Source organism: Myxocyprinus asiaticus, chromosome 10, assembly GCF_019703515.2.
Source record: "Myxocyprinus asiaticus isolate MX2 ecotype Aquarium Trade chromosome 10, UBuf_Myxa_2, whole genome shotgun sequence".
NCBI classification, from domain to species: Eukaryota; Metazoa; Chordata; class Actinopteri; order Cypriniformes; family Catostomidae; genus Myxocyprinus; species Myxocyprinus asiaticus.
In genome coordinates, this window is record NC_059353.1 from 16,347,083 (window position 1) to 16,369,534 (window position 22,452).

General features: G+C 37.6%; 2 protein-coding genes across 5 annotated transcripts in view; one reads left to right on the top strand and one right to left on the bottom strand.

Annotated features, from left to right (window-relative positions):
- raph1a (Ras association (RalGDS/AF-6) and pleckstrin homology domains 1a) overlaps nt 1–15,741 on the top strand; it is a 123,364-nt gene extending 107,623 nt beyond the window's left edge. For 2 of the 4 annotated variants that reach the window (XM_051709273.1, XM_051709274.1), the window contains 8 exons: nt 2,526–2,647; nt 3,168–3,233; nt 3,370–3,513; nt 6,093–6,203; nt 8,618–8,716; nt 8,820–8,940; nt 9,404–9,543; nt 11,740–15,741. In XM_051709273.1, the coding sequence (XP_051565233.1) occupies nt 2,526–2,647; nt 3,168–3,233; nt 3,370–3,513; nt 6,093–6,203; nt 8,618–8,716; nt 8,820–8,940; nt 9,404–9,543; nt 11,740–13,878 (2,942 nt within the window). In that variant the 3' untranslated portion in view covers nt 13,879–15,741. Of the gene's footprint in view, nt 1–2,525; nt 2,648–3,167; nt 3,234–3,369; nt 3,514–6,092; nt 6,204–8,617; nt 8,717–8,819; nt 8,941–9,403; nt 9,544–10,347; nt 10,391–11,739 lie in introns of all 4 variants that reach the window. The other 2 variants (XM_051709276.1, XM_051709275.1) reach the window with 2 other exon arrangements.
- Nucleotides 15,742–18,053: 2,312 nt separating this feature from the next.
- On the bottom strand, nt 18,054–19,864 carry LOC127447443 (secreted phosphoprotein 24). Its single transcript, XM_051709328.1, has 3 exons — nt 19,704–19,864; nt 18,405–18,530; nt 18,054–18,252 (listed from the first exon to the last, which is right to left on the bottom strand). The coding sequence occupies exons 1-3, from the start codon at nt 19,776–19,778 to the stop codon at nt 18,085–18,087; spliced, it is 369 nt and encodes a 122-aa protein (XP_051565288.1). The 5' UTR covers nt 19,779–19,864; the 3' UTR covers nt 18,054–18,084.
- Nucleotides 19,865–22,452: the final 2,588 nt, after the last annotated feature.

Genomic DNA, 22,452 nt, shown 5'->3' on the forward strand with positions numbered 1-22,452 from the left:
CACACACACACAAACACACACACACACACACACACACGCACTACCGGTCAAAAGTTTTGAAACACTTGACTGAAATGTTTCTCATGATCTTCAAAATCTTTTGATCTGAAGGCGTTTAATTTATTTCATTTCAAAACTAAAATTTAATAAAAATAAATAAATAGTTTGATGACTTGGACCAAATAATAAAGAAAAGCAGCCAATAAGTGCCCAACATAGATGGGAACTCATTCAATACTGTTTAAAAATGTCAAGAGTACATGTCTGCAAATTCTAGGCAAAGGGTGACTACTATGAAGATGCTAAAATATAACACAGTTTTGATTTATTTTGGATTTTTTTTAGTCACAACATAATTCCCATAGTTCCATTTATGTTATTCCATAGTTTTGATGACTTTATTATTATTCTAAAATGTGAAAAAAAATTATAATAAAGAATAAGTTTTTCAAAACTTTTGACTGGTAGTATATATATGTATGTATATGTGTATGTGTGTGTGTATATATATATATATATATATCTGAAAGAGGGAGAGAGAGTGTGTGAGAGAGAGAGAGAGAGTTTGTGTGAGAAAGAGAGTGAGAGAGAGCGAGCGAGAACAGATTAAAAATCTTGTTTAAATTAGAATTTTTGGCAGTTGTATTTTTAATTAATGAGCATTCTGTTGGCCCATTTAAACATTCTGTCAATGTAAGTCTATGTGGTTGTTCGAAGTTTTGATAGTCCACTGTGCAAAGCCTGTAAGTCTGATCAGTTAGAAAACCCTTACAAAAAATCTAAACTAGCTGCAAACTTGATGAAAATTTGCAGCAAATTTTCTGCTTGTTATTTTCACATGCAAATTAGCTTTTGATCCACTACAAATGTTTGCCAGAATTGTACAGCTCTTCAGAGGTAGGGTTGGGAGGGTTACTTCTGAAATGTATTCCACTACAGATTACAGAATACATGCTGTAAAATGTCATTTGTAACGTATTCCGTTAGATTACTCAAGGTTAGTAACATATTCTAAATACTTTGATTACTTCTTCAGCACTGGCAGATTTTTTCACTTGTTTTGACTATAAAAACTCTGTGAGTACAGTAAGACAAAATACACATGTTAAAAATACATTCTCTGAAAAACATAAATATCTTATGCAGTGTTGTTTCTAAAACAAGATTAATCAAATTTATATTGTTTTAAGGATTTTTAGATATTTTTACAGGAAAACAATACAAAAATTATTATCAAGAATATGATTTTTGCCCTAATATCAAAGGTCTTACTTGAAAAAAGAAATTATGATCTAAAGTGAATTTTCTTGATAAAAAAATATGATCATGCCTGGTAGTGCATGTAAAATGGCTAAAAATAGCATTTTAGCTTAGCGTAAAGCTGATAATTTACACAAGGTTTATTTCTATTTCTTCTGCTCCAAACTGACTTCAAACTTACTTCAAACGTACTTCTCTGTCTGCTCGTATGAATGTAACACATCATAAGAAAGTGTTTCACCGCTGTTCAAATGCACTTTGGATCTCATCATTTATATGTATAAATGTTTTCATCTGAAAGGACTAAATATTAAATGAAATGCAAAGTAATCTCTTCAGTAATCAAAATACTTTTTGAATGTAACTGTATTCTAAATACCAATGATTTAAATTGTAACTGTAGTGGAATACAGTTACTTATATTTTGTATTTTAAATATGTAATCCCGTAACATGTATTCTGTTACTCCCCAACCCTGTTCACGTGTAGTGGTGAACCTCCGGCAAACCTTTGGCAACAATGGACAATTTGCCGCAAGTTTGCCGCAAAGCTCATTTGCATGTGAAAATTATCAGTGGCGAACTTGTGGCAAGTTTGCCATGAACTCTCGATTTTCATAAGGGAAGACAGCACACTATTCCAGAACAGTCTGAAGGTCTGTGCTGAATTTGGTGGGTGTAACTTGAGAGCTTTTGGAGGAGTTACAGTTGATAATTTTGGTCTTGGTTTTGGGATTTTGGAGAAACCTAAACCCTGGCTGTAGAATAACAGTATGTTGGCTTTGTTAAACAGATTAGTGTTGACATGGCCTTAATAAAATGAGGACAAAGAAGTGCTGATTGTACTCATTAGTATTTGATCAGTATGAAATTCACTTCATCAATTTACTACATTATTATGTCATACCAGTCATTCCATAATTTCAACCAAAGGATTACCAATTTTCTTAACAATATTTGATGGATGTGCACTAAATATTTGATTGCAGTTGATGGATATGCACTAAACACAAAAATCTGTTAAGGTTATATCTTAAATATATTCATTCAAAATTAATTATTCATGTATTCTATTAAAAATCTGATTTAATATGATGGTGTATTTTTGCATTAATATTTTATAATATTACAGTTCATACATTTACAGTATATCATATACAATATATGCATTTAGCCAGTCATAAAAATTCTATTTAAAATATTTCTTTAAAAAAAAAAAAAAAAATGAGTGCCCAACTCATTTTGTTCTCTTCCTTGTTTTTCCAGAGAGAATCTTTGAGGATCATGAAAACCTGGTGGAGAACTTACTGAACTGGACCAGGGACAGCACCAACAGACTGATGTTCATCGAACGCATTGAGAAATATGCTCTTTTCAAGAACCCTCAGGTAACACACACGACATGCTCACTGACACACTCTGCATGAATTAATATAAGATCATTCATTATTGGTAATGTAATGTTTGCAGTGAATTCTAGATATGGATTTAAACATTTGTTTCAGAATGGTATTATAATTATTTGTATTCGATATAAAAGAGAAAGTGGAATGAGTTTGAGAGTGACAGAAATGTAAGTTTGTTTGATATAGATGTTCTGGTAGTGAAATACTTAATGGATCATTGATTTTATTGGTTTGTGTGATTTAGGCCAGTGTCATTTGAATGTTGATGTTGAGCTGGGATGAATAATTGATCTGAGCAGAAGCTGTGTGTAAAGGGTGTTCACTTGCCCCACCAGACAAGCACCACTTCTTTAATACTATAGTTTATTCAAATATAAAGTTTTGTTTTGATTAATACCACATTATATCTGTAAATCAGTGTGTTTTGTCAGTCTTTGTGAAAGTCAAATATGATTTGCTTACTTGACATTTCAACATCCCCCTAAATCATCTGTTTCCTCAGAACTATTTGCTGGGGCGGAAGGAGACGTGTGAGATGGCAGACAGAAATAAAGAGGCTCTTCTGGAGGTGAGACAGACTGTGAGCCTACTTACAAATACACACATTCTCCCTGAGTGCCTTAAACAGCATGACTTATTTAGGTCACGTCAGAAGTGTTATGTTCACTTAGGTCACTGATAAAGGTGTTTGTGTGTGCATGCAGGAGTGTTTTTGTGGTAGCTCTATCAGTGTGCCTGAGATGGAAGGGGTACTCTGGCTCAAAGATGATGGCAAAAAATCCTGGAAGAAGCGCTACTTCCTGTTACGAGCCTCTGGAATATATTATGTGCCAAAGGGGAAAGCCAAGGTCAGTTAGTCTGTGTCTCTTTCCTTTTGTCATTCACATGCTTTATCTCAAAATCTTTCTGTCTCTCTTTGTTTTGATTGCTCTAAAATTCATTCTCTTTTCACTTTCACACATTCAGTGACTCACACGAACACTCTCACAAACTTGCTGACTGATACATAATCACTCTCAAACTATGTAGTTCCAAAACCTAGTGAGCTGCCTAACTATATGGCATTTTAAGGCATCATTGGCATGCTCCTGGCATCAAAAAAGATGTTCAAAGATATCTTCTTTTAGACAAACCTGTGTATCCTTTACAGATAAGTCAATTACATAATGTTTTATAATTGTGTCAAGCTAATTGTGGAACAAAAATGGTGGACAAAGTGAGAGAAATGTTAATTATACTTACAATTCATTCAGTGCCAAAAAGAAAAGTAAAAAATAGCTTAATCTGACTGAAATTACAATATTTTACCTAACATTTGTGTTTTGTATTTTTATGTTTATTAGATTATCATATTGTTAGCCAAGCAGAATAACACCAAACGCTTTTGAAATCAATTGTGAGTCAAGTCCCCCATGCACTTCTTGTGAGGAGTGATGTTTGTGTGGCACACAAAGTTGCTGCATTATAATCCTTTATAATCCCCAAACCCCTTAACATCCGGCCTCTTGTTGTGCATGAGCTTGAAAACGACATACCCAAAGTAAAACTCTTCCAGTTCTTGAACCCTTTGGTCTAAAAACACAAACTTGGGCTCAGTTGAAAGTAGACACTTAGACATTTGTTATTCAAGAGTAAAAATTTATAATTTTAGTATAAAAAAATTAGTTAGAGCTATTCAAATATTTTAAATAGTGACTGCAGATATTATTTATAAAATATGCAAGACTATGCGCAGTGCCCCAAAAACACTTCTGATACAAAGCCACATGTCTGATGAAGGTCTGACACAATTTTGAAGTCAGTATGACCAAAACTCTTTGTTCCATAATGATTTATGTAAGTGTACTTCCAAAAAAGGTTACTTGGAGGCGCCTATAGACCACTTGTAGTAACTACGTAAGCCAAATGTTGAAAATGGTTCAAAACACACAATTTGTTTATATTTCAATGTAAAAAATACCACACAAACCAAAATATTCATGAAGATATAATTTTTTTAATTATTATTTGGGAATATATTATAATGCATTCCATGTATATTTATGCATTTTATAAACAATGTGAAAAGAACATTACAATTTGAAATGTTGCAATGGAAATAAACTTTTACTTACAATAAAGATGCTTCTGTTAATTTTTCCCCATACAAATGTAAACTGACTTAGTCATTTTTCAAAGCTTTTGCTCTGCCGTTCACCCAGGATCTTTAGCCACTGCCTCAAGCCAGGGAGCTTTGATCACCTTCAGTGAAGTCTGGAGCACACCTGCTCCCAATGCAAATTGAACAAAAAGCAGTGGAAAAAAATGTCAATGCATGGGAGTGCGTGTACTCCAGGGTCTAACTCAAAAGTGAGCGAAGCCGGGGAGGATGGCTCATCTCGGCTTGAATGACATGTCCGAGCACCCTGGATGTGCAGTTGAACAGGGGGTTTGAGTGAAAAAATGCAGTCGGGAGCATGTGTTCTCCATACCCTCAGTGATGGTGACTGAAACCAAGGAGGGTGGATCAGATCACGGATCCAAAAGCCGAGTTCTTTGTCAACAGTACAGCAGTAACACACTATAACTGCACACTGTGCGTAAAAGTGCAAACACAGTCCACGGTTTTCCACACCGAACCTTCGCGAATCGGCATCAGGGATATATACAACCCTCATATCACTGAGATATTGGCTCAGTCCACTCTCTTACATATTCCCTGTTTAGAGATCTGCTAATGAGGTCAAGTTTAGAAGAGGCATGAGCATGTGACTTCTCATTATCCACAGACCACTGGGAGGCAGAGGGCGATAGAGAGAGATTAAAGAGCAGCTGCTGCACATCTTCAAGCCATCACTCTGGCACTGACAGCTGTTGCCTATATTCACCCTAACATCCTTTTTCGTACCCAACACTGATAACACATCTGACCAGCCAGACCAAAATGCTAGGGTGTTTTGTTGGTTGTTACTACAGTATGCTGTTTCTTGGCTATACTGGATTGTTGCTAGAGAGTTCTTGTTGGTAGGTACTGTAGGTTTTTGCTTGCTGACCCAATTCACTATATTCCGATCCTTAGATATGGATCAGGTTCTTCACTCAGTGTATGTCTATGGATTCTTTTTTCACCTGTATTATTATTTGCCAAACCAAAATAGTAAGTCTGATTTGGTTAGAAAATTAATAACATACATACCTCTACTTAAAAACCTGCATGTTATTAAACCAGTATTTCAGAATGGTCTTTTTTGCTGCAGTAAGACCTAAACGGTTCTACATTTATTTCAAATAATTCAGAGATCAATGACATTCCGAGGGTCCAGCATGGCTTTATACAAGAGCATATCCAAATATTAAAGTCTTATTTAAACTACAACAAATTTTCCATGTTTGTTATGTTCTAAAATGCAATCTTTTGGCTCTCTCTCTCATCTGGTGTCATTTGTAGGCCTCTAGAGACCTGGTTTGCTTCCTGCAGCTGGATCATGTGAATGTGTACTCGGGTCAGGACTATCGCAGCAAGTATAAAGCACCGACTGACTACTGCATGGTCCTGAAGGTGAGGGACAACAGTCATCTTGTTAAATTGTTTTACGCACCTCTATTTCTTGTAAACCATTTATAAGTCTTGTTTAAAAAGCTTTAAAATTCTCATCTCTCATTATCAGATATCAGTCACATACTGTATATTTTAGACTCATGTTGTGTTGATAAAAATGAGTGGTGCTGTTTAAAGCCTTGTGCTTTAAACTTGCAATATTACAACAGTCATTTAAAAAAGTAGCTGAAGCAGTTAAACATGTCTGAGTCTGTGCATATCTCTAATGTTTATCATAAGCACCATTTCCAGATTTCCATTCCTCTATGGTAAATGCAGACAGAAGAGAGGGAATTTTGCCAGAGGAAATTTGAAGCACTGGGGCCTATAAAAGCCAGATCCCAGTCTACATTACATTTTTGTAGTCTACATTTTATTATTCTGGACTGAAAAAGTTGGAAATAATTCTTGAGTTTGTGCTGACACAGTCAGAAAGAAAGCAAAGTACTACAGAAATTAAATACATAAATATAGACACTTTTTGATCTGTGTTTGGCTTTCTCCTAACCTAATATTTAACATTTCTACTGATATGAGGATATGGAACTATTGATATTAATATGTAGGTTACCATGAATAAAAGAATCATTAGTTAACCAAAATATATATATATATATATATACACACACACACACACACACACACACACACACACATATATATATATATATATATATATATATATATATATATATATATATATACTGTGTGTGTGTGTGTGTGTGTGTGTGTGTGTGTATATATATATGTATATATATATATATATATATATATATATATATATATATATATACTGTGTGTGTGTGTGTGTGTATATATATATATATATATATATATATATATATATATATATATATATATATATATATATATATATATATATATACAGTACTGTGCAAAAGTCTTCAGCACATAAGATGTCTCACAAAAACATTTATCTTAAGATGGTTATTTATATTTTCAGCTTTAGTGTATCAATAGAAAATATACATTTTAGACTCCCAAACATTTTCAAATAGAATAAAATAGAAGAACAGGGCATGGTCCCCACAGAGCCCCCCATTGAACATCGAGTCAGTCTGGGATTACATGAAGAGACAGAAGCAATCAAAACTGTGGCGAATTCTCCAAGAAGCTTGGAACATTCTATCTGCCAACAACCAATAAAAAATGTGTCCAGGTGTACATAGGAGAATCAGCATTATTTTTGAAGGAATCCTCACTATGCAACATTTTTCACAAGTGCCTAAAACTTTTGCACAGTACTGTGTGTATATACACTGATGAGCCAAAACATTATGACCACTCACAGGTGAAGCGAATAATGTTGATCATCTAAAAAGGCCACATGTCAAGGTCCGAGTAGATTAGATGGTAAGCGAACAATCAGTTCTTGTAGTCAATGTGTTGAATGCAAGAGAAATGGGCAGGAGTAAAGACCTGAGTGACTTTGACAAGGGCCAAATTGTTATGGCCAGATGACTGGGTCAGAGCATCTCTGTTTGAGGGGTGCTCCTGGTCAGCAGTGGTGAGTACCTAATGACAGTGGTCCGAGGAGGGAGAAACCACAAGCAGGGGAATGGGTGTTGGGCACCCAAGGCTCATCAGTGCACAAGGGCAACAAGGTCTCGTCACTCCAAATTACAGTGTGCCAGAAGCTGTGAGGCGTGTCAAGGTGTTGGCGGGCAGATTGTAACTGGGCTTTTTAAGGCATTGGCTTCTTTCTGGCAACTCGACCATGCAGCTCATTTTTGTTCAAGTATCGTTGTATTGTGCTCCTTGAAACAACCACACCATCTTTTTCCAGAGCAGCCTGTATTTCTCCTGAGGTTACCTGTCGGTTTTTCTTTGTATCCCGAACAATTCTTCAATGGCTCAAATCTTTCTTGGTCTACCTGTCCTTGGCTTGGTATCAAGAGATCCCTGAATTTTCCACGTCTTAATAAGTGATTGAACAGTACTGACTGGCATGATCAATCATATTTTCAAAATCAATGCCAAAATTTCACAATTTCTGCCACGGTATGCAAACTTTTGAGCACAACTGTGTGTGTGTGTGTGTGTGTGTATATATATATATATATATATATAAAAGCCACAAGCCTTAAAGCCTTTTAACTGTGGTAAAATCACTGTAAAGGAATGCCTTGAAAGTAATAAGACACCAGTGTTAAATTTATTAATTCTAAGCAACATAGCAAATTGCCGTATTAATATAAATGACCATTTCCAATTCTTCAAACAATAGTCTTATTAGGAGCTATTAATTTACAATATGTATTTTGTTAAAGGGGACCAATGATGAGCTTAAGCTTCACACACAGACAATGAAATGCATTAATAAAAGTAACATGTCGTCTAATTTTTCCATTTAGCACCCTCAGATTCAGAAGAAATCGCAGTACATCAAGTACCTGTGCTGTGATGATGTCAGAACACTGCATCAATGGGTCAACGGAATACGCATTGCCAAGGTAACATCTCCTTGACTGATGACATCACCCTGCCCTGTGTAAATTGTGTATTGTGAGGTGCTTTAAAGTGGCAATGTCTGAATCTATGTGACTTTTAATTCAGTATGGGAAGCAGCTGTATGTGAACTACCAGGAGGCTATGAGGCGCACAGAGGCTGCTCATGACTGGTCCTCCCTGTCAAGCTCAAGTATCAAGTCTGGTTCCAGCTCCTCCAGTCTGCCAGGTGAGTTTAGCAATATAGCAGTAGAAATACAGGTAAACTTAACAGACACCCACAAGAGACATTGTTTTATACACTACGTGGCTAAAAGTATGTGCACAAACCATTCTAGTTAACAGTTTTGACTAGGCCCCTTAATTTCAGTGAAGACAAATCTTAATGCTACAGCATACAATGGCATTGTAAAGAATTGTGTGCTTTCCAGACCAACTCCTCATTAATGCCAATGGTTTTGAATTTAAATAGTCAAAAACCACATTTTGGCCATATAGCAGACTGTATGTAACAGGCTTGTATATTGATGTCTGTGAGACAGATTATCCAGTCTGTATAATGCTAAATTAAAGTAAAATAAAAAATGCACGCAATATGTTTGAAGATAGAATTTTCTTTTATAGTAAGCTATTCTCTTGAAAAGGTGAGTCAAGTGTGATTTAAATAAAGTTTTACTCTTTCATGCCTACAGAATCTCAATCCAACCACTCCAGCCAATCAGACAGTGGTGTATCAGAGACCACATCCTCCGGTCATGTGCGTTCTCAGAGTGTGGTCAGCTCCATCTTTTCTGAGGCCTGGAAGAAAGGCAATCAGTCAGATGACACCAAGGTGACCATTAGAGAACTTAACATTTCTTCTCATGCTCTGCATTATGTTCCACCTTTATGTCATTTCATTACCCCTTAGCCTTTTTTTCTGTGGTGACTGCTGTATCCAAATCCATTCTATAAGATCTTGTTTTGTAATGCTGCTTTTAAGCAATAAGGTACGAGAGGCAGTGACTACATTGACAATATAGCAGTCTGGTTGCTTTTATAAAGCTGTTACACCATAGTAAAAATATCTCAAAACACAATTTTTCAGTAAAACCTTGTTTTGTTAAGAAAATCATTTATTTGCCATCCTTCCGCTAGAATATATAGTCCCAGACATGTGAACTAAGCTTATTACTTGGTATTTATTGCTGTGATGCTGTGCTGTAGAATAAGTGTTTTTCATCATAGCAGCTATATTTTATACTTTAGCACAGCTGGAAAGCTGTATTGACAACTCAGCTTCCAGGATCGGTACTATCCATTTAAAAATTGTTGTAATAGTAACAACATCAACCTGAAAATACTTCAGACTTATACACCAAACGGAAAGAAAATAAGATGAATGTTCATTTTGATGGTGTTAGTGTTTGAATTATAGTTCATAGTTACGTCTGTAACCTGTCAAAAGAATTTTGTGAATACAGAATGTGACATCACATACAGCTGTCTGAATAGAAAGGATTAAAATTGCTTATACCTGTATTTCTGCATGATTCTTTTCAGTGTGTTGGTCAATCTCAGATGACAAGGACCATCTGAGTCAGAATGATTGTGGGACATTGAACTCTAAACTCTTAAACTCTGTTTGTCTACCCAGGATATGAAATTCAAGTCTGGCAAGGCTTTGCCCTTATAAACTGGTGGGGATTAAGGTTAGGTGTGTGGAAAACTATCACACCCTATCCTTTTATATTTTATATAATCCTCACATGTGAACCTTAAAAGCAACTAACCACTGATATATGTGTAAAGTGGTTCATCATATGGTTGTTTTTCTGAATGCTGGGTAACTGGGGACTGGTGTTGAACACCTGTTGTCATGGTTTGTGTTAGCTCTTAATTAACAGACAGTGCACTGGTATTGTAGTTTGATTAACCCATTACATAATGGTTGGAGTGTTAAATGGTTTGTTGTGTGTTGCTAATGGAAGATATTCTCAGACTGTGTTAATCTCGTCAGTGTAATCACTGGTGAAAACATTAGTTGTCGAAGGTTTTTTATTTTTATTCCGTCAATGATATAGAATATGAGACAAAAAAGATGCATAATGATGATAATTAAACTATTTTATTAAAACATACTGTTGATGAATATGTGACAAAAAAATAATACTGCAAGATATTAACATATAAACAGCAGAAGAAACATCTGTTTATTGAAAGAAATTAGATATGGTTCATCTAATCGAATAATACAGTTTTGTGGGTGGTTGGGGATTTTTTAGCTTGATCTGGATGTGTTAGTACACCGGCAAAATTAACCGCTTTTAGTAAAACTGACTATGACATTACAAAATATTGGCTAATTTTAAAGTACATTTTTGTCAAAAGACTAAAACTATGACTAAAACAAACAAAAAACTGTGTAAAAATTAAGAAGTTTATCAGAGATGGTAAGCACCACTCATTGGACAACTCCTGTTTTGTGATGGAAGTGAGCACGCATTTAAGTGTAACTGTCATAGTTGGTGATTTTAGATTGAGCTGTATATTTTGTCTCAATTAATCTATAGCTGCTTTTCCACCATCAGGCCAAGCGGGTCTTGGGCCTGTTGGCATGGTAACGGGTTCTTTTTCGATTGCGGTGCTGAGAAATCAGCATTAGAATGGACTGACTGAGCAAAATGACCATTCGGGAGTCACCATGTCACTACAGGCCTTCCACCTCCATGGTTCTCTGTCCCGATTACGGTTAGCTGTCTGGACAGGGAATGGTTTGGAAATGCTACTGGAACTATTACTCACCGTGCTCAAAATTTGTCCCGGTGGTTAAAAATCTCAGTATCTGTTTGTGCTAACAGTTCTTGCTGCTTCTTTTAAGACTTTGCATAGTATTTCATGCCATTTCATGTCACTCTTTTAATTGCACTGTCTGCTGGATATCTTCTTGTATTCATCTAATATATTTACATAGTGTACACTTGTGTGATTCTGTTTTTGGGGTATCATTCACCCTTTTCTAATTCTTTAAGTTTGTTCATTTCCACAGATGAGAATGGATTCTGCCCCACCAACACAGCCTGCTAGAGCTTCTTACCCTCTACAGCTTCCCCAACTGCCCCAGATGCCGCTGTCTACCCAGTCCCGTAGCAGCTACTCTGGTGTGTCCCCAGTGTCCTCCCCCTTGCCTCCATCTCCACCACCACCGCCTCCACCACCGCCGCCTCTCCCCAACCCCACCCACCACTCCACCCCAGTTATATTTACAAAATGCAGTACCATCGCTAGGCTGCAAAACATCTCCCAGGGACCAAATCAAAACAAACAGACCCCCTTTTTGGCAGCACAGCAGCAACAACCTATGCCACCTACCCCACCTCCACAGTGTCTCAAACCTGTGATAAATAGTATGGCAGAACATGCCATCAGTTCTACTCCACCCCCACCACCCCCTCCTCCTCCAGAGATACCAGTGCTAGGGTCAGCCATGGCGGTGTTGAAGCACACTCCCGTCAGCCCCCAGTATGCTCCACCTCCCGAAGAAGACCAGCTGCCAGTCCCAGCTCACCTACACAGTAATGGCATCTTACCTCCACCACCACCCCCGGAGCAGTTAAAATACCCACCTCCCCTCAGCACCAATGGGCTCCAGCAGTTCTTAGCCCTGAAGTTCCCTAATATGACCTATGACTTTTCACCTGTCCAGCCAGATGACGAGCTTCCACCGCTTCCTCCGCCTCCTCTACCATCACAGCCTCCAGTGTGTTTCTCTCCATCTCCTCAGCAGTCAGCAGGTCCTCCACCTGCCCCACCTAAAACATTCTCTGTTGGGTTTCCTCTACAAACTGCTCTAAAACCTGGCCACAGCATTTCCCCTGTTTCCCCTGTGCCACCACCTCTGTCTCCAACCCCTCCAGCCACCATGAGGAAACAGCATAGCCTCTCCAGTGGCCACAGTCCCAATCAACCTCCACCCACACTTCCTAAGCAATATAGCCTTTCTTCCAAAGCTCCACCTTTATCTGCCCCCATCTCTCCAACCCAGTCGCTTGTAAAGCAGATTGTAAACCAATTCCCTGACACCCCTGATGGATCCAAAGGTTCCATATCTCCTCCTGTGGTAAAAACCAAACCAAAATGGCAGCCAGGTGGGCAGCCACAATCACCGGAATTTCCTCCACCTCCACCAGAGAGTAGTCTTGATTTCCCTCCACCTCCTGCTCCAAGCCCACCTCCTGCCCTTTCTGGCAAGATGGGATCACCAATCAAGAAATCCCCATCAACATCATCAAATTCCTCTACTGGTTCAGGTGGGAAGAAGCCCCCTCCAACCCCACATCGCAACTCCAGCATGAAGTCGAACTCTTCCATTGAGTACCAGGAGTCGAAGAAAGTGGAGGATCTGGTGAGCATGTTTGCTCAAACTAGTCAAGCCTCACCCAACTCCTTCTCAACTCCATCTTCTACTACAGGATCACCTTCCAAGGACTCTTCTGCAGGACCTCGGGCTGCAAAACCAGGCAAGATTAACTTGGCTAATCTGCCTTTGGCTCTCCAAGTGAAGCCAAGTCAGTATTGCCAGCCAGGCTCAGACTTTCCCTCTCCGCCCCTGGAGTGTGATTTCCCACCACCTCCTCCAGACTCAGAGCTCCTTCCTCCTCCACCTCTCCCATCAGAACTGCACACTGGGGCTCCCAGAGTGGCCGTGGTGAACCCCCAACCTCAACACTCCTCCAGCACATCCTCATGGAAGCAGAGCTCCTTGAAGAAAACACCCCCTGCAGCTGTGCACCGCCGCAGCAGTGGCCCACCTGAGCCACATGCTCTTTCTCCACCTCCACAACAGATCCCTCTATCTTCTTTTAATTCTCAGATCCCTCCAACTTCCCCTAAGGGCAATGTGCCCATCCAGTCCAACTTCCTGGAAGATCTGAACAGGACTCTGAAGAGGAAGTCCATGAATCGGCATGGCTCCCTTCCCTCTTCCCGAATCTCAGCCAAGTTAGAGCCAGTAGCCACCATGGACGATATGGCCCTCCCGCCCCCTCCTCCAGAGCTGCTGCTGGGCCAGCAGAAAAAGGGCGGCTACATGGCCGCCAACATCTCAGGCTATGCAACATTACGACGGGGACCTCCACCGGCTCCACCCAAACGGGACCAAAACACTAAACTGACAAGTGAGTGGTAGTTGGCACACATGCCAAGTTCGGATATGCTTCTCTCCTTTTCCACTCCATTTATCTTCAACGGCTGAAACATAAATGCATTAAAATAATACTCATTTTAACCCCAGATTATAACCACAGTATGAAAAATCCAAACCATCTATTACATAAGCTTCTCTGCGTGTTTGTGCTGCTTTGCTATTAAAAGTGTAAGCAAATATACAAAAGCACTAAGAAAAAGAGACTGACATTGTAATTATACAGTAGGTACTGCATGGACTCTGCTGTGAGGAAAAGGGTATAACGTGTATGTATACTAAAATATATATGTGAAACTCTGGGGTGGGAGGGATGTTGTACCTTTTTTATATGAAATTATTTAATACCTGAAATATATTCTTATTTTAAAGTTTAGTTTTGAAACCCTTGACTGTAAGCGTTAAACGTGAATAGAAAATCAGGGTTGTTGAACCAATGCCAATGTATGATTGTGTGTGTGTGTGTGTGTGTGTGTGTGCACGCGCGCACACATTTTGTCTGAGTGATTTGGTTGATCCAGTCTCAGAAGAAAAATGTGAGGGCCTGGTTATAGTGCCACCCTTGCTCGTCATTAAATGTGTAAATCCTGTATGTGGGGATTGCACTCATGTAGCATACATTCTAAATGAAGTATTCTACCAAATTGTCCATATTTAATTTAAATGGTTTAGAACCTTCCACAAAAAAAACAAAACAAAAAAAAACAAAAAACAATTACCATTTTTATTGATAAATCTGTTCTGTTGTGTTGCTGTGCACCCTTACTTTTCATGAAGATGTTCAAATGTTAGACGAAGAATTAAATGAGCCCATTACCAGTTGAATACATCTCCGTGTGTAGCTGGGCTGTGTCTGGGATGGGGTTTGCTCTGTCTGTGTTGGTTATTTGCTATCTGTCTGTACATACAGCTGCAGTTCCTGACTTTATCAACGTGCATTAGCTCTGCTTGTGTGAAACACACTAGGAAGTTGTCATTCTGCCTATTTTGACCACTTGCTATGCTCCCATTACCTCTGTCTACACTCAGTGTTGTGTTAAAGTGTCACATGTCTGGAACATCCATCTCATGTCATGGCAATGCCAGAAATGTACTGACTTAAATCTTGCACGCATGCTTCCACAGTATGGTTGCACACTTTATAGGGTTTTAGGATCATAGTCACAACATAAAATGGTGTCATGTCAAGTTTACTTGACTTAAAATGCAAAAAATTCACTGTGCCTATTGTCATTGTCATCCATCTTTCAAACTTGAATGCGTAGGTTGACCAAACATTTACATGTTGGTTTTGCATCTCCAAAAATCCTTTATTTTTTTAAATGCTGAGTGCAGAAATGTAAGAACAAACAGAGCCCTCTTCTAGGAAGGAGTACAGAGCTAATGGTGCTGCTTAAAGTCAGGAACCTTTTAGTTAAATAAATGGGAAAGTAACTGTCTGTTACATTTAAAATGAACAATATAAATGTGTAAATCGCATCATTTTGTCCAAGTTCTTATTCTTTTGAATTTACATTATCACACACTTAGTACAATTGTAAGCTTCTTATGACTTATTCTGTGATTTACAGTGAGTAACATTTCCTGGTCCATTATTTTGAAGGTCATGCCCCCTGTAGTACATGCATACAGTTTTAAAATAGACCTTTTTTTAATCTCTTAAGTTTATGTGCTTGGGCAGTATAAAATAATATCCTGATTGTGAACACAACTGTAACAGAATATACCTTTTGAGAACATTGCTCAAGAGTTTACAGCTATACCACAGCAATTAAATGAAATGAAAAATCATTGTTTACCTCAGAAAAGTTTACAGTGGAGGAGTAAAAGCAGAATTTTTAAAGTTGATCATGTTATTGTCTATATTGAAAATGATCTTGACTTGAAGACCATGACTTCCAGTGCATAAAGTTAATTTATACTCCAGATAGATATATTCTTTAACTCTCTCACATAAACATCCAGGTCTCATTTCACCCCAAAATAAAAAAAATAAAAAAGAAATATATATATATATATATATATACAGGTGCATCTCAATAAATTAGAATGTCATGGAAAAGTTCATTTATTTCAGTAATTCAACTCAAATTGTGAAATTCGTGTATTAAATAAATTCAATGCACACAGACTGAAGTAGTTTAAGTCTTTGGTTCTTTTAATTGTGATGATTTTGGCTCACATTTAACAAAAACCCACCAATTCACTATCTCAAAAAATTAGAGTACATCATAAGACCAATAAAAAAAACATTTTTAGTGAATTGTTGGCCTTCTGGAAAGTATGTTCATTTACTGTATATGTACTCAATACTTGGTAGGGGCTCCTTTTGCTTTAATTACTGCCTCAATTCGGCGTGGCATGGAGGTGATCAGTTTGTGGCACTGCTGAGGTGGTATGGAAGCCCAGGTTTCTTTGACAGTGGCCTTCAGCTCATCTGCATTTTTTGGTCTCTTGTTTCTCATTTTCCTCTTGACAATACCCCATAGATTCTCTATGGGGTTCAGGTCTGGTGAGTTTGCTGGCCAGTCAAGCACACCAACACCATGGTCATTTAACCAACTTTTGGTGCTTTTGGCAGTGTGGGCAGGTGCCAAATCCTGCTGGAAAATGAAATCAGCATCTTTAAAAAGCTGGTCAGCAGAAGGAAGCATGAAGTGCTCCACAATTTCTTGGTAAACGGGTGCAGTGACTTTGGTTTTCAAAAAACACAATGGACCAACACCAGCAGATGACATTGCACCCCAAATCATCACAGACTGTGGAAACTTAACACTGGACTTCAAGCAACTTGGGCTATGAGCTTCTCCACCCTTCCTCCAGACTCTAGGACCTTGGTTTCCAAATGAAATACGAAACTTGCTCTCATCTGAAAAGAGGACTTTGGAACACTGGGCAACAGTCCAGTTCTTCTTCTCCTTAGCCCAGGTAAGACGCCTCTGACGTTGTCTGTGGTTCAGGAGTGGCTTAACAAGAGCAATACAACAACTGTAGCCAAATTCCTTGACATGTCTGTGTGTGGTGGCTCTTGATGCCTTGACCCCAGCCTCAGTCCATTCCTTGTGAAGTTCACCCAAATTCTTGAATCGATTTTGCTTGACAATCCTCATAAGGCTGCGGTTCTCTTGGTTGGTTGTGCATCTTTTTCTTCCACACTTTTTCCTTCCACTCAACTTTCTGTTAACATGCTTGGATATAGCACTCTGTGAACAGCCAGCTTCTTTGGCAATGAATGTTTGTGGCTTACCCTCCTTGTGAAGGGTGTCAATGATTGTCTTCTGGACAACTGTCAGATCAGCAGCCTTCCCCATGATTGTGTAGCCTAGTGAACCAAACTGAGAGACCATTTTGAAGGCTCAGGAAACCTCTGCAGGTGTTTTGAGTTGATTAGCTGATTGGCATGTCACCATATTCTAATTTTTTGAGATTGGTGAATTGGTGGGTTTTTGTTAAATGTGAGCCAAAATCATCACAATTAAAAGAACCAAAGACTTAAACTACTTCAGTCTGTGTGCATTGAATTTATTTAATACACGAGTTTCACAATTTGAGTTGAATTACTGAAATAAATGAACTTTTCCACGACATTCTAATTTATTGAGATGCACCTGTATATATATATATATATATATATTGCAAAAAATATTGATAGCAATATATATATATACATTTTTTTTTCATAAGATTTTCAAATTCTCATTACTGTAATGAGTCGACACCTTTTACTTTTGAGTTTTCATCCCAGTTGTTCTCAATTGTGATTCTCATTACAGTATTACAGTAAAAGAATTGCTTTAATAACAATTTTTTTTTTTAAATCAGCTTGAATATAAGGCAGCACAATAAATACTACCATGATGTATAAATACTTGGCTATTTAATATATTATTATTTTGCAGTGTAGGAATGAATATTGGCGTCATTGTCTTGAAAATAATTCACTATACAAACTGTAATGATCCTAAACAAGGCTTAATTTTTACTTTAAGCTAATATTTCTTATTTCTCTATTTTGAATTTGGGGTAAAATCTAACCCAGCCATCTCCATAACAGGATTCAGCCAAAAAGGTTATTTTTGCATTCATGCTAATGGACATCCACTAGTAGTCAGTTTGTTTGTTTTAATCAAATTCTTTGAAATCACAGCAATAATCTTGGACAGTCTAAAGCTCCTTGACATAGAATAAGTCCTAAAGAGAAAGAGCCCCGTTTGGCCTGTTTTGTCCCCGGACAATGCTTTCCTCACTGCTGGACTCTGAGCTGGACCCCAGTGCATCTGTAGCAGCAACACAGCTGATGCCCAGAGGAGCTGCAAGCCCACTGCCAACACGCACAAGGCTGGAGCACAGTTCCATAGACTACAGAGAAGAAAAAGGTGAGAAATATTTCTGGTAGGCCTATATTTAAGTGCTATTCCACAGATAAAAGGTAATATAATTTAGGAAACACTATTATTCATACATGCACATGCAACAACAACAACAGGAAAGCAGCAAACTTTCAAGCTGACTGTGAAAGGCCTCTGTTTGAAAATGCATCCATCCGTGTATGTTCTCCTGTGATATTTCAGACAGACTGTATCCTTTATCCCGAAATCAAGCAGGATATCATATGTATTATCGCCTACCAGTGTGATCTTGAAGAAAAAAACAAAGACTCTGTCATTAAAGCATCAAAAGTATTTCTTTAATAATGTTTGATTACACTTTTACTGAATATTTTAAAATGCAAAAATACATTATATAATCCTTTCTTATATTATTAATGAAATTATACTAGTAGAACAAGATCATTCATCATTTGCTAATATGAAAGTTATTAATGAAGGTCATTAGTAGTGGTAATAGCACGAGGCCTACTAATAACTTTAATAATATTAGCAAATGATTATTTGGTGAATTATCTTGTTTTATCAGTAAAATTTCATGAATATTAGAAATAATTATATAATGTATAGCAGATAACAGATAAGACTAAACAACATGTAAATGATGAGAGAATTTTCATTTTTGGGTGAACTATCCCTTTAAGAGCTATGGCGGTTGGGAAGATTTTCAGTGATAGTTAACTTAATTTTCAGTCTGTTCCTCACACAAACCTATTGTATGGATTTAGAAGACTTGGAATAAAGCACAGGAGTCATATGAACTACCCTTATGGGGCTTTGTGTTGTCTTTTGGAGTTTGACAGACATGGTCATATGAATTGTCATTATATGAAAAAGAGATGCCTTAAGATTCTGTTTCTCTGTGTGTGTTCCTTGGAAAAACAGCATACAGTTTTGGAAGACATAAGGGTGAGTAAATAATGACAGAATAGGGAACGATTCCTTCAATGAGTATTATAAAGTGTCCCCACTGTTTTGGATGTTGACAAACAATATGTACAGATCCACTAGAGGGTGTTATTGTACTATGAGACTGCAACAACCTGACCATATTGCCCATAGGGTAGCACTTTACAATAAGGTTTTGTTAACATGGACAAACAATGAAAAATACTTTTACAGCATTTATTAATCATGGTTAATGTTAATTTCAACAACATTTTTTAAATCAAAAGTTGTATATGTTAACATTAGTTAATGCACTATGAACTAACATGAATTAACATGAATAATTGTATTTGTATTAACTAACATTTACCAGGATTAATAAATGCTGTAAAAAATATATATTGTTCATTGTTAATTCATGATACCTAAAGCGTTAACAAATGGAACATTACTGTAAAGTGTTTCCTGTTGGTAAGACTGTAGTGTATGATGGCATTTCACATTAGAACATATTTGAAAAAGAAATGCAATTACCTGCCTCACCACTCTGTTGTTTGCCCTGTACAGGTTGAAATTGCTGGACTGCCTGTTGACTTCATCATGCCACATCAGCCAGAGGTTTGAAATTGTAGCCTAACAGAGGCTGTCCTGTTTAATGAGGACAACTGATATTCATCATAACTTCCACATCAGTAACGAAGTCACTTTTTAAGTTTTATAACATTTCCTTTTGAATATTGCTAGTAATTATCTACTAAGCATTAACGTGATTGTCAATTACTTATTACTGAGAATCATGTCTGTTGTCAATTACCTGTCCATATCCATATCGGAAGCAATTATAGTCACATTAATCTATTGAACTGCTTCACTTGGTTAAATCATTAATAGTTTGCCTACCTGAGACACAGCAGCACTGTAAGAAGATCAGCAGAATGTGGACTGATGTCATTTTCTTTCTGTTTTAACTCACAACTGGTCTGCTAAACAATCTTTCTGAGACTAGATATTTGTCATCTGAACAAGGACAAGCCCTGCCTTGGATTTGTACCATAAATTAAGTGCTTTTGCCGTTTTAACTGAGTTCTTAAGATTGCCTGAGGATGCTGTGGTTTACAGTTTGAAGAACCAAGATAATTAGGCCTACTTTACGACTGTAAGATGATATATGTCTGTTAAGATTGCACAGAGGGTTGTTGATGGCTTTTTAACCCATACAGCACCTTTTTTCCTTTCCTGTAGTAACAATATTACATATTGTTGAAAACTATATGTAATTAAATGTTTATAGTCTTTAATCTATAATCAAAAATATAGTTAAAACATACACTGGTGGCCAAAAGTTTGGAATAATATACAGATTTTGCTCTTATGGAAAGAAATTGGTACTTTTATTCACCAAAGTGGCATTCAACTGATCACAATGTATAGTCAGGACATTCATAATGTGAAAAATTACTATTTCAATTTGAAAAATATTTAAACTACTTCAAAGAGTTCTCATCAAAATATCCTCCACGTGCAGTAATGACAGCTTTGCAGATCCTTGGCATTCTAGCTGTCAGTTTGTCCAGATACTCAGGTGACATTTCACCCCACACTTCCTGTAGCACTTGCCATAGATGTGGCTGTCTTATCGGGCATTTCTTACGCACCTTACAGTCCAGCTGATCCCACAAAAGCTCAGTGGGGTTAAGATCAATAATACTCTTTTCCAATTATCTGTTGTCCAATGTCTGTGTTTCTTTGCCCACTCTAACCTTTTCTTTTTGTTTTTCTGTTTCAAAAGTGGCTTTTTCTTTGCAATTCTTCCCATAAGGCCTGCACCCCTGAGTCTTCTCTTTACTGTTGTACATGAAACTGGTGTTGAGCAGGTAGAATTCAATGAAGCTGTCAGCTGAGGACCTGTGAGGCATCTAATTCTCAAACTAGAGACTCTGATGTACTTATCCTCTTGTTTAGTTGTACATCTGGTCTTCCACATCTCTTTCTGTCCTTGTTAGAGCCAGTTGTCCTTTGTCTTTGAAGACTGTAGTGTACACCTTTCTATGAAATCTTCATTTTTTTGGCAATTTCAAGCATTGTGTAGCCTTTATTCCTCAAAACAATGATTGAATGATGAGTTTCTAGAGAAAGCTGTTTCTTTTTTTTTTTTTGTCATTTTTGACCTAATATTGACCTTAAGACATGACAGTCTATTGCATACTGTGGCAACTTAAAAACAAACACAAATACAACGTTAAGCTTCATTTAATGAACCAAATAACTTTCAGCAGTGTTTGATATAATGGCAAGTGATTTTCTAGTACCAAATTAGCAATTTAGCATAATTACTCAAGGATAAGGTGTTGGAGTGATGGCTGCTGGAAATGGGGCCTGTCTAGATTTAATAAAAAATGACTTTTTTCAAATAGTGATGGTGCTGTTTTTTACATCAGTAATGTCCTGATTATACTTTGTGATCAGTTGAATGCCACTTTGGTGAATTAAAGTACCAATTTCCTTCCGAAACAACAGAATCTGTACATTGTTCCAAACTTTTGTCCACCAGTGTATATTTTTTTGTAAATTATATTTCTTAATATTTAACAGCTTTAGATCTTGTGGTATTATTGAGTTGTTTCCCCGGTCCTGTGCCACACTGCAGAATAACTGCTCATCCTCTCTGTCTTTAAAGCTAACAGCCTGTGGGTGTCTGAGTGTGCACACCTCCAAGCCATCTGGACCCCTGTTCTCTGCCAAGTTACGCAAGTCTGAAATAGCACATGGGTGTGTATTACAAACATTGAGATCTGCACTGTAACGAACACCAGCTGAGGGAGAGACATTTCACTGTAAACTCCATGGATCATAAAGGGATAGTTCGCCCAAAGATCATCATTTAATCACCCTCCCCAGATAACAATAAAGTGTGGGCCAAATCTGGCTTACTTTTGGTACTTCTGGTTTGGTTCTGGTAGTCGAATTGTAATGCCTTTGTGTAAAATAGCATATAGCTGAAGTTTGGTTTGAGTCCCAGTCAACCAAAGAAAAAGACAGGCATTCATTTGGCTGAACACTGGCTTGAGTCTGGTCAACCAAAATCGGCTGAGATCTGGGCTAAGTCCGATTTGCCCAATGAAGAAAAAGACACGCTGTCCCTGAATTGTGGCATGAGTGCAGATAAACACAAGAAGACACTCTTTCTTATTTCCGGCTGGCTTCAGTCTGTGTTTTATATGAGACGAGAATCAGTTGATCATGTTCAATCTTTTAATGCCCTCCACTGATCTCCAGCTACGTT

Coding starts and splice junctions, on each gene's coding strand:
- LOC127447443 (XM_051709328.1), bottom strand. CDS start 19,778: ATGTGGCATGATGAAGTCAACAGGCAGTCCAGCAATTTCAACCTGTAC. Junction 18,531..19,703: donor ACAACAGAGTGGTGAGGCAG/GTAATTGCATTT, acceptor TTTTTCTTCAAG/ATCACACTGGTAGGCGATAA. Junction 18,253..18,404: donor TCAAACAGAGGCCTTTCACA/GTCAGCTTGAAA, acceptor TCTTCTCTGTAG/TCTATGGAACTGTGCTCCAG.